Below are 11,482 nucleotides of genomic sequence, written 5' to 3'. Positions count from 1 at the left end.
CCCCCACGTGTTCACTCTTATGGATAAGCTTGTTGTGAACACGCGTGTACACGTCTCCATGTGCACGTCCGTTCTCATTTCTCTTAGGTAGAGAATTCGGAATGGGACTGCTGGGTCATCTGTGTGTATCTTTTGAAGAAATTGGCTCCGCATTTTGTGTCCACACCAACCACATACGAGGTTTCCAATGTTCCCATGACCTTGTCAACGCTTGTTATCATCTTTCGTTTTGATTACTGTCCTAGTGGGTGTGACACTGTTTTGCATTTGGTTTCAATCTGAATTTTCCTAATAGCTAATGATGTTGAGCATCTTCTCACATTTGACTGGACATTTCACCAAGGAAGAAACCCAGCTCCGTTCCTCCTTCTTCGGTGAAATGTCCAATCAAACACCCGGCCTGTTTTTCACTCGGGCTGCTTTTCTTACTGTTCTTTAAAATGTTATATATGTTTGTGAAATGAGTGAAAGTCAGAGTCGTGTCCAACTCTTTTTGACCCCATGGACTACACAGTCCATGGAATTTTTCAGGCCAGAATATTGGAGTGGGTAGCCTTTCCCTTCGGGGGATCTTCCCAACCCAGGGAGGAGCCCAGGTTGCCAGCATTGTAGGCAGATTCTTTACCAGCTGAGCCATAGGGAAGCCCATATATGTCTGTAAATTGTGGTAAAATATACAGAACCATGTTAAGTGTATGACTGTCTTATTTTGAGTTGTGAGTGTTCTTTATATAAATATACAGAACAGTCTTAAGTGTGTGTCTCTTTCACACATATATATGACTTGTGGACACTTACCCAGTTTTCACTGTCTTACTGCTGGAGTTTGAAACACAAAACACTTGCTTTTGACCAAGCGCAGTCTATTTTCCCCTGGGTTCTGTCTTAAGTGCTATACCGGAACACGGCATGACTCGGGGGCACAGAGCTTTTCTCTGACTTTTTAAAGGCTTCATAGCTTCAGCTCTTTCGATGGCTCCCTTCAGGTTAATTTTTGGGTGTGGTGTGAGGTGAGGGTCCAAACTCCTCTGTCACCGTGTGGATATCCGCTTGTCATGGCACCATTTATTGCAAAACTATCCTTTCCCCACTGAAAACTGTGGAACCTTTGCCACGGATCACTTGATCACGAATCTACGGGCTTCCTTCTGGACTTCCAGTCCTGTTCTATTGACCTGTGTGTCAGTCCTTTTATCCCAAACGTGCTGTCCTTACTGCTGTGGCTTTATTGTACGTTTTAGAATTGGAAACTGTAAATTTTCCAACCTTCTTCCTTTAAAAACCTGTTTTGGCTATTTTGTGTCCTTTACATTTCCACACACTTTTATGGTCAGACTGTTAATTCCGGCCCCCTTAAATCTGCTAACCTGCTGATAGGGATTTGATGTGTGTCTGCGCTGCCGCGGCTGACTCTTCTGTGACCCCAGGGACTAGAGCCCACCAGCGCGTGCCTCTGTCCATGGGATTTCCCAGGCAGGAACACTGGAGTGGGTTGTCATGCCCTCCTCCAGGGGATCTTCCTGACCCAGGGATCGAACCTGCGTCTCCTGCGTTGGCAGACAGATTCTTTCCCACCAGTGCCACCTGAGAAGCCCAGGGGTTGCATTCAATCTGTTAATCCATTTGGGGAGTATTGGTATCTTATCAATATTGAGTCTTCCCCCACAAACTCTGGGAGACAGTGAAGGACAGGGAAGGCTGGCACGCTGCAGTTCGTGAGGTCGCAAAGAGTCAGACACGACATTGCGACTGAACCACCCCCATGAACACTGAATGTCTCCCTGCTTATCTAGACCTTTTCAATCTCTCTTAGAAATGCTATGAGATTTACGTGTACAAGTCTTGCCTCCTTTTGTTAAACTTACTCCTATCCATTTCATTTTTTTTTTCGATGCTATTGTAAATGAAATTGTTTTCTCAATTTCCTCTTTGGCTTGTTCGTTGCTAATCCATGGAAATGCGGTTGGATTTTGTATGTTGATTTTGGGGGCTGGAACCTTGCTGAACTCAGTCATTAGCAGCTTTCTTCCTCTATGACCTCTTGCCATTTGGCCCCAAATGCGTCACAAATGCAGAAATGGATGGTTTCTGGTGGAGGAAAAGGGAACCTTCAGGTAAGTGGAAAGTACCAGGAGAATAATGGAGAGGAAGACATTTAGGGAAATGACACCAGAAGCTTTAAAGTCTTGAACTCCTGCTCTTGCCACTAGCCTGAGTGTGCGTGGGTCTGACCCTAATTAATGTACAAAATGGCTGGAAAACTGATCTGACCAGCAGACCTCCACCCAGGTCTCAGACTAAGTGCGAGGCATGCACACAGGGACAGACCTGATTAGAACAGCAGACACTGAATATCAGCGAACACTAGAACCAGAGCCCGTAGGAAACCAGCACTCTCCATGGGCAGGGGGAGGACCGTAACACTCAGATGTCGGGGGTAGGAGCTGAAGTCCAAAGAATGTAAAATCCCAACTCACACAAGAAAAGACAATAGACACACATGATAGGCTGCCACAGATAATTTGGATTATCTGATTGGGACTCTAAACCAGCTTTTAACCAGAAACTGCAAACAGCCTTGACAAAATATTAACAGAATGACTCAGCAAAGAAATAGAAAGATACAAAGAAGCAAATGGAAATTTTGGAACTGAAAAATTCACTAAGTGAGACAAAACAAAACTTACTGGGTGGTTTTGCTAGCAGAGTGGAGATGACAGAGGAAGGAATCATCGAACTTGATATATCAGTAGAAATTAGTCTAAGAAATAGAGACGTTAATGAATGAACAGTCTCAGGGACACATGGGGCTGTGACAGCAGGGCTGGATTTGTGCTGCTGGAGTCCCTGAAGAAAGGAGAGAGACTGCGGGGCTGGAAAAACCTGTTGAGGAAATGGTAACAGAAAACTAAAGAAGAAATGGGTTTCCCTGATGGCTCAGTGGTAAGGAATCCACCTGACGATGCAGAAGGCTCGGGTTGGATCCCTGGGCTGGGAAGAGCCCCCGAAGGAGGAAAGGGCAGAGTTCCATCGACAGAGAGCTGCAGTCCGTGAGGCTGCAAAGAGTTGGGTGTGGAAGAAGTACTGACAGCAAGGAAGAAGTACTGACAATACCAAACGCTGTCCGGGACTGAGGCAGCTGGACCACTCGAGCGCTGATGCTGGGAAGGCGGAGCCATGTGGCCACTCCCGGAGGTGCTTTCTCAGTTTCTTAGGCAGGTAACTGTATACTTACTGCCAGATACAGCAACCCTGCCCAGGCATCTAACCTAGAGAAATGGAAATGTGTATTCACACGGAAACCTGTACACGGATTTGGCTAGAGGCTTTATTTGTAACAGCTGAAAACAACCCAGACGTCTTTCAGTGGGTGAACTGTGGCGATCTACACCGTGAAATACGACTGCATCACAAAAGAAACAAACTGTTGACTCACGCAACCTCCCCAATGAATCTCAAAGGTGTTACAGAGTAAGGGAGACCAGTCCTAGCTGTCTTCTGCCCGAGTCCATCCATGGAGAACATCATACCATCACGGAGAATATCAGTGGTTTCCAGGGGTTACGAGTGGAGAGAAGTGTGCCCCAAGGTTATGGCAGGGGCAATTTGGGGGTGATGTAACTGTGTGTATCCTGTGACAGTGACAGCCATCCAAATGTGTTAAAATTCAGAAAACTGTACACCAAAATCAAAAAGTCAATCTTTAATTGGCGGGGGAGGATAAATAACATTTTGCGGTACACCTGAAGCTAACACAACACTGTAAATAAACTATACTCCAATATAAAATAAAACTTAAATCAAAACGTCAATTTTACCATTTAATAATTAAAGTGAGACATACAAGATATTTTAAAAACATATGTTTCAGGCAGTGTTTACGCGCGCCGGGGTTTTCTTGGCATGCGTTCTCCCGCGGGCGAGGGCACTGCGGCACGCTCGGGCCTCGGGACGCACAGCCTGGCGCGCGCGCCCGGGAGCTGATCGCGTGTCCTGCGGTCCCTCCCGGGAGGGTCAGAGGCGTGACAGACACTTGCAGCCCAAGGCGAGGGAGGCGTCCTCACACACGCTCCGCTCAGGAAAAGCCAGCGTGCTGCGGGGGCGGCGGGAGACCGGGGCTCCGCGCAGAAGCGCCGGAGACTCCGCAGACACCCACCCCTGAGTTCCCCGCCCCGCCCGGCTCCCGGAGCCTCGCGGCCCGCTTCCTGCAGCAGCCGCGGCCCTTTCCCCTCGCCTCCCAGGGCCGCCCAAGCCCCAGCCTCTTCCCGAGGGCCCGCGCCGCAGCTGCTCCCCTGCAGGCCGCCAGCGCCCCCCACCCCCCGGCGGAAACCAGAACTTGAGGTTGGGGGTATCAGTGGCGGCTGACTTTGCCCCCCCAACCCCTGGTCCTCCCGGCGGCTGAGCCCGCGTCCGCGCAGGTCGGAGCTGCAGGGGCCGCTCGCCCAAGGCGCCAGGTGCCACTTCCCGGCGGAGAGGCAGGTGCGCCCACCCGGTGAGCCGCGTCACCCCCAGCGCCTCTTTCCCAACGGCCGGGCACACGCCCTCGGGCCAGACGGGCCCCGCGTTCCTCCCCCACAGCAGTTATGAGTCCCTGGCGTCTCCCAAGTCCCCCTCGCCCTCGGTCCGCGCTCGCCGGAGTGTCCTCGCACCTCGCAGCCTGCCGCGCGCCCCCAGCCCCGTCCCGCACGCCCCGCGCCCAGACGCTGCATCCTCCGGCCCGGGGCGGGGGCGCCCCGCCTGGAGCCCACTCCCCAGTAGGGCCCGTGTTCACACCCGCCCCACCACCCTCTGTGCCCTATCCCGAGGCTGTGTCAGTGGCGCCCAGGGAAGCGTGGAAAAATACGTTTAGACGTGCAAATGAAGAGTTTTAGGAAAAAAAGGGTCAGTCGTCTCAACGTAATAAGCAGCCATTTTACAAGAATTAAAATCATCAGAATCTTGAAGGTTTTTCAGGAACGACCGCCCTTCGCGTTCTGACCAGAAGAGGGGGAAGCGGGCACCTGTTGCTGGGGGCTGGCGGGGTGGGTGCACACCTGCCTCCAGAGATGCCCCCGAACCGTGGGCACTGCTGTCCGGAGGCCCCACTGCCAGGACTCAGCGCCCAGCCCCACCTGCCCCGCTGCCCCCTCTTCCTCTGGCCAGCTGGACACCCAAACCCTGGCCTCGGCTTGACCTCCGGGCGCAGAGAGCAGGCAAAGACAAGCCGCTCCACACTCCTCACTGCAGAAGCCAGCTCACAACAGCAGCCCACTCCCTCTACACGTTACCGTTCCTGCAAACTAGGACGCCCCTCGAATCACCAACAACGTTGAATCCGAGCAACTCCAAGGTATCACCCATTTCTTTGGTCATACTGGGGACCACTCTGCTCTAAATGGCACCCCTCGACACACACACACTTCCTGTTTGCTTTCTCGGCCTCCACCTTCTCACACGGAGCACTCACATAAGTGACAGGCTCAGCTGTTTGTGGGCTGTCTTCCCCATGCAGAGGGCAGCTCCAGGTAGGTGACTGATGGTTGTTTGCCCGGGCTTTGGGGCTGAGAATCCTGACCTGGGGCCCCGCAGTTCAGGGCAGAGCAGACGTGGTCTGCAGCCCTGGAGCTGGTGTTGTGTGCTCCTGGTGTTGGGAGAGGGCGGTGCCCAGCAGGTGCTCAGGGACTGCTGGGGGGGATGAGGGGGTGAACGGGTGAGGCACACAGACCCGGGTTACCTGTGAGCTCTGGGAGGTGGGGGGCGGGGGCAGGGAGGGAACCCGTCATCCCTGGCTCTGGGGCCTGAGCGCATTGGTACTCTCCTGCAAGAGGTGTGGCCGGGCTGGGGAGGGGAGGTCCTGCTGAAGGAGCGGCCTCTCACCGGCCACGGGGCTCCGGGTGCGCGTGGACGGCCCAGCTCAGAGCCCTGCGCTGAGTGCCACCACCACGCGGGGGCAGCACATACTGGACAGCGGGGCAGCCGGGACCCTGGAGAACCCCTCCCCACCCCAGCCCTGTGGCCAGGCAGGTCCTTAGTCCTGTAGAGGAGCACAGTCTTTCCCCTTGTCTGGGCTTCCAGTTCCCCCTGTGGGATGGCCAGGGCTGCTGCGAAGTGGGGGAGCCTGCATCTGGTCAGTTTCCAGCACCCGCCCCCCCAAACCCCGCCAGCCAACCCACCTCCCCCACCCCTCCAGGTCAAGGATTCCTCCTGAGGGCGGCGCTGGATCAGGGCCGTAGTCTCTGTGCACAGGCAGGGACCCCGAGACGGGCCAGGCGTGAGAAGCCGGAACCTGTGGCGTGGGGACCTTGGTCCCCACCTCCTTCTGTGCTTGATGCGGAGGGGGCACTTGGGGCGGACAGGGGTCTCCCAAGCACGGCAGGAGTACTCGCGTGAGCCCAGAGCACATCCCGCCGGGGGCCAGGCCTGGCCGAGGTGGGGGGACAGGACCTGGGGGCTGGGGGCGCGACAGCCCCTCTCGAACCACGGGCGGGGGTCCAGCTGCAGTCACGGCCTCCATCCCGCCTCAGGGGGGACACGCGGCCCCGTGGTCCCCCAGTCCCCCCCAGGGCTCCCTGGCCCTGCCGGCCCCTTCCCTGTCCTCAAGGGAGGCGGCGAGCCAGGCAGACAAGAGTTTCTCAGTGAGGGGGCATGTGGGCTCCACCCACCCCTCTTGTCGGCTCGGGCAGCAGCTCCCACTAAGGGAGCGATGACGAGACGTCCACGGGCCTGTGTTCCGCTAACGAGGCACAGCCCAGGCCAGGCGGGGAGGGACGTGCGCATGCGCAGACACCGCCCAGCGAAGGCCCAGGGGCGGGGCCCGGCCCCAGCGTGCCCACGTGTGCCCCGAGTCAGGTGAGGGTGACTCCAGACAGCAGCCCGGCAGGGGCAGCCTGGGGGTCCTTGTGAGCTGGCAGGCGGGTCCCGTGAGGGTAGGCCCAGCCAGCCGACTGCTGGGCGACCGCTGGCCTGGGACACAGAAATGACGCTGGCGGGGCCGAGGGCGCCCTGTGGCTCCTGAGCACAGGTGGCGCGTGGTGACCTCAGGGGGTGCAAAACGTCTGAGAATGGTTCGTCCTGGCAGCTGGCCCCTGAGGCCAACGGACCGCACTGTCCTGGCTAGGGGCCTGGGGAGTGGAAGGTGGTCCAGCTCTGGGGGCAAGGGTGAAGGGTGGGTGCTGGGGTGGTGGGCGCTCAGGTTCTTAGCAGACTCTTTGAAGGGTAGGGGCCGGTGAAGGCCTATTCTGGGCCCCAGGGGGCACCCAGGGTGTGGACCCCAGCACGTGTGTGGGTGACCTGGCCCCCCAGACCTGGTCAGTTCCAGGAAGGGTGGGGTCACACCCTGCACTCCAGAGAACCTCGTGCTCAGGGCCAGGGATGCTGGCCCTGACCCCAGGTGGTCCAGAGGGAGCCTGGGCCAGGCTAAGACAGGCGCATCAGGGGCTGGGCCATCTGGGGAAGGGGCTGCCCATGGAGCCATTCTGTTGGCCCCACTCAGGGTTCAGGAGGGGCTGGAGGTCCTTCGTCTGACCCAAAGTCCTGGCATCGTCCAAGGGCCCGAGTAGCTGCAGGCCTCTGGAGACCTGAGAGGTACATAGGCCCCTAGTCTGGGGCCAGGTGAGGACCCTCAGTGCATGCCCTGAGGCCTAGCCTTCGCGACAGAGGCCTGGGGTGTCCAGACATGAGCTGGCCCCTTGTCGCATCCCTGCAGTCGGACCTGGCACCCGTGTCTTCTTGGTGAGACACTTGGCCTCAGGCTGCTGTCTCCTGGGTGGCAGCTGGGGAGAGAGGAATGGGGGGCTGGCTCAGGCAAGCCTTGTGTTGGGGCATCGACCCCCCCAACCATCTGGTGGCTCAGAGGGTAAAGAGTCCACCTGCAGTGCAGGAGACCTGGGTTCGATCCCTGGGTCAGGAAGATCCCCTGGAGAAGGGAATGACAGCCCACTCCAGTGTCCTGGCCTGGAGAATCCCATGGACAGAGGAGCCTGGCAGGCGGCAGTCCACGGGATCGCAAAGAGTCAGACACGACTGAGCGACTAACACTTTAACGTTCACTTTTCACACCCCACCCCAGCCCACCTCTGACTATGAGGTGGAAAGCAGGAGAGGGAGATGAGACCCCACCCTCTCAGGGCCCCTTGCCCAGTCCTGCCAAGCCAGTGCCCGGTCAGCAGGCAAACGTCCATCTTTGGGGGAGTTTACCCTGACCCCAGGAGCAGTATCCTCCCAGGTTCCCCGACTCCAGCTGGGCCCAGGTGCTCTCACTGATCACAAAACCCTGGGACTCACCCAGCATGGCACTCCAGTCATGGACCCAGGCCACCCACCATGCCATCTGACTGGCAAATATTGGAGCCCCGGTCCAGACACAAGGCTCTTAGGGGTGACCATCGCCCCTTCGATCTGCTGGGGTGGGGAGGTGGGGGGTGTGGTGGGGGGGGGTAAGGGGAGAAGCGGATGCAGGCCCTGGAGCATTTGCCAGGGGAGGTGGGCAGGACTGGGGCGCCCTGGCATTGCTGAGACTCAGCTGTGCCCAGAGGACATTTGAGACCTGCCCAGTTGCCCATCAGTGGACGGGGTGGTGAGAGCGCTGGATGCCCAGACACCCCTCTTCCTGTCTGCTTTTCAGCACTGGCAAAGGTTTGCACTTGAAGATGACTGTGCTTGCTCCTCACCCCCACTGCCCTTGTGTCACTCACTGCCCCCCCTACCCCTGGCCCTCAGGCAGGAGTCGCCCCCTGGGCCACACCGAGGCCCCGGAGGTTTAGGGTTCCCTCTAGATCCTGCCTAGTCTGAAGTCCAGGAGTCTGGGACTCCTGGGTGGGCGACACGTGGGCCGGGGACTTCGAGTTTCTGGGCAGTTGGAACCAGAGCCCAGGTCAGTGTGGTGGACACTCAGGGAGGAGGGCACAACACCCTTGACCCAGTGCGAGGCCCTGGAGGAGCCTTGATCCCCCAAGTTAAGGCTCAGAAGCCTGGCCTGATGCTGAGGCGGTGGCCCCTCTGTCCTCCACCTCCTGTGCAGAGTGTCCCCCGCACCCTGACAGTGGGAGACGGGGCTGCTAGGGGCCAGTCTGGGGTCCAGCCCTTGGCCCCTGACAGGCACTCAGTCCCAGCCCCAGTCCCCGCTGAGGCCTGGCCCGCTCACTCACCACAATGGAGGTCGCAGAGCTGCTGGGGAACGGAGAACCGGACATCGGTCCTCCTGCCCTGCGGGCGGGGGCAGGGCAGAGAGCAGGTCAGCACAGCCTGTGGCCCACCCTGCACGCCCCCCACTCCCCAGAAGCACCATCTGGAGAGGCTGTGGGGCTGAAGGGACCCCCCCAGAGCAGCCCAGGGCCCTGGGCAGCTCCTGGGAGGTGGGCGGAGGCTGGGCAGGGCGGTGCACCTACCTGGATGCAGGTGCTGGGTGCACAGGCCTCGTCCCCAGGAATGTCCACAAAGGCCACTGCAGGGTCCCCGGCAGAGTCCCCCTGGCGGGGGAGGGGCCGGTCACAGGCAGCGGGGGCACAGACCAGGCTCCTCCTCCTCCAGGTCACTGTGGTGCTCGCCACCCTCCGCCCTCCTGGGGACTAGCTCTGACTGCAGGAAGGTCGGGGGTCAGCCCCACCTGGCTCACAGAGGCCGCAGGGACGGGGGTGGCCTGGAGCAGTCGGCGGCAGGAGGGGGGCCACGTCTTCCCCTGGCGGTACAGGCACACCAGGAAGCGGGCGGGGCTGGACGAGAAGAAGACCACCCGGAGGTGGCCCGGAGCGGCCGAGGGCTGGACGGCCATCTTCCAGGCTGTGGGGGCAGGGGTGAGGCCCAGCGCCCACCCACAGCTGACCGTCTTGGCTATGGCCACACTGTAAGGGCCCCTGACCAGCCTCCCGCTCGCCCCCTTGGAGGGCCCCGCCCCCTTGTTGGGCCCCGCCCCTCAGAGGGCCCCGGGCGCCTTGAGGGCCCCGCCCCCTGGAGGCCCCCTTCCCCTGGAGGCCCCCGTCCCCTGGAGGGCTCACCTGGGAACCTCGGCTGCTTGAAAGGGCACCTCACTTGGAAACCCAGGCTCGTGGAGAACTGCCGGGAGGCCGAGGGACAGGGTGTGGCTGTGTGCCCGGCGACAGGCAGGCCTCCTTCACGGCCCTCTGGGACTGGTCACAAACCCCCACCCCCCACTGTTGGCCCAGGAGGGGTTAGAGGGGCTGCTAGGTGGCTGGACCCTGGGGCTGGGCAAGGCAGAGGGAGACATTTGGCTGTGGGTCCCCTGCCGCAATGCCGTGGGTCCCCTGTCTGGCTCCTCAGATCCCTCCGCCAGCCCCGGGAGGGCACGAGGCAGGCTGTGGTCCAGCCCACTCACCTTCAGGCAGAGCTGGGGCTGTGTGTCCACGAGCGGGTACTGCACCTGGGGGGAGCTCACGTCAGGGCTCTGGCCATCTATCCCCGCCCCCATCCCTGCCTGGGGGACACTCACCCTGCCGCGGGCCGGCCGGCCTGAATGCTTCAGCTCGAGGCAGTGGGCCCCTGGCCCTGGCTGCCAGCACAGACTCACACGGCCTCTCATGGGGCAGGCGGGCTCCCAGCTCAGTGCCTGGCTCCCCGGGTGGTAGTGGATGGCGTCCCAGAGGCTCTCCGTGACTGCAGGGACCCTCCCCCAGGGCTGGAGTCAGAGGGACACTGTCCCAGCTGCTGACAGGCCACTGGACCCAGCACCTGCTCAGTGATGGGCAGGCTGGGTCCTGGGCAGGTGTCTTTTCCCGTGGCTCTAGACCTAGGCCCCACCCAGTTCGCTTGTGTGCCCGGTCAATGAACACCCCTTATTCTCGGGGAGGACCCCCTCCCCCTCCCGCTGTGGCCTTGGCTCTCCCAGGTGGCCAGGCCATGGCGCCCGCGTGTGCTTGTGCGCTGGCTGACATGGACGCTTGCATCCACGCAGGGCTTTCACCGCCTGCAGAGCTTGCCCAGAACACAGCTCTGACGACCTACTGCCTGAAGCTGTCTCAGGCGCTGAGGCTAGCCCTCCCCACTACTCTCAGCCCTCCTTGTGTCAGCCCTGCGCGCTGGACCAGCAGCCCCCACCCTTGGGGGCCCCTGACTCGCCATCTCCCACCCCTCCCTCCTCGCTCTCCCGGGCACCGCAGGGCACTCACCATTTTTGAAAGGGCAGGTCTGGATTCGCACCGCATCAGGGGTCGCCGACCAGACCTGCGGAAGGGGCTGGGATCAGCACAGAGTCGGCCCATCCTCTTGTCCACTCTCGCGTGTCAAGGCCGCACCCTTACTGACCTCAAGGCACAGACACGACAACTCTTGGCTGTAGGGTAGAGAGACCCTCCGGGAGACCCTGTTCCCTGTTACCTGCATCAGAGGGAAGGCGCGTGGGCGGGGGCGACAGGGACGGGCAGGGCCTGGTGGGCGGGGCAGGGCGGGAGAGGACAGAGGGAGGGCGGGGCCGGAGCTGTGGGCAAGGTGGCAGGGGAGGACAGGGGGCGGGGCTGGAGCTGTGGGCGGGGCGGCAGGGGAGGACAGGGGC

General features: G+C 59.9%; 1 protein-coding gene across 1 annotated transcript in view; it reads right to left on the bottom strand.

Moving 5' to 3' along the window:
• Positions 1-5,863: 5,863 nt before the first annotated feature.
• The window catches only part of IL17REL (interleukin 17 receptor E like), a 24,096-nt gene continuing 18,477 nt past the window's right edge, over positions 5,864-11,482 (bottom strand). The window contains exons 8-16 of the mRNA XM_040233601.1: positions 11,236-11,307; positions 11,100-11,154; positions 10,424-10,587; positions 10,310-10,354; positions 9,972-10,029; positions 9,593-9,756; positions 9,366-9,446; positions 9,126-9,183; positions 5,864-7,751 (exon numbers count right to left, since the gene is read on the bottom strand). Of these exons, the coding sequence (XP_040089535.1) occupies positions 7,726-7,751; positions 9,126-9,183; positions 9,366-9,446; positions 9,593-9,756; positions 9,972-10,029; positions 10,310-10,354; positions 10,424-10,587; positions 11,100-11,154; positions 11,236-11,307 (723 nt within the window). The 3' untranslated portion in view covers positions 5,864-7,725. The remainder of the gene's footprint in view (positions 7,752-9,125; positions 9,184-9,365; positions 9,447-9,592; positions 9,757-9,971; positions 10,030-10,309; positions 10,355-10,423; positions 10,588-11,099; positions 11,155-11,235; positions 11,308-11,482) is intronic.

This window comes from Oryx dammah, unplaced genomic scaffold (assembly GCF_014754425.2).
Source record: "Oryx dammah isolate SB20612 unplaced genomic scaffold, SCBI_Odam_1.1 HiC_scaffold_29, whole genome shotgun sequence".
NCBI classification, from domain to species: domain Eukaryota; kingdom Metazoa; phylum Chordata; class Mammalia; order Artiodactyla; family Bovidae; genus Oryx; species Oryx dammah.
This window is presented reverse-complemented; position numbering and strand designations above follow the sequence as displayed.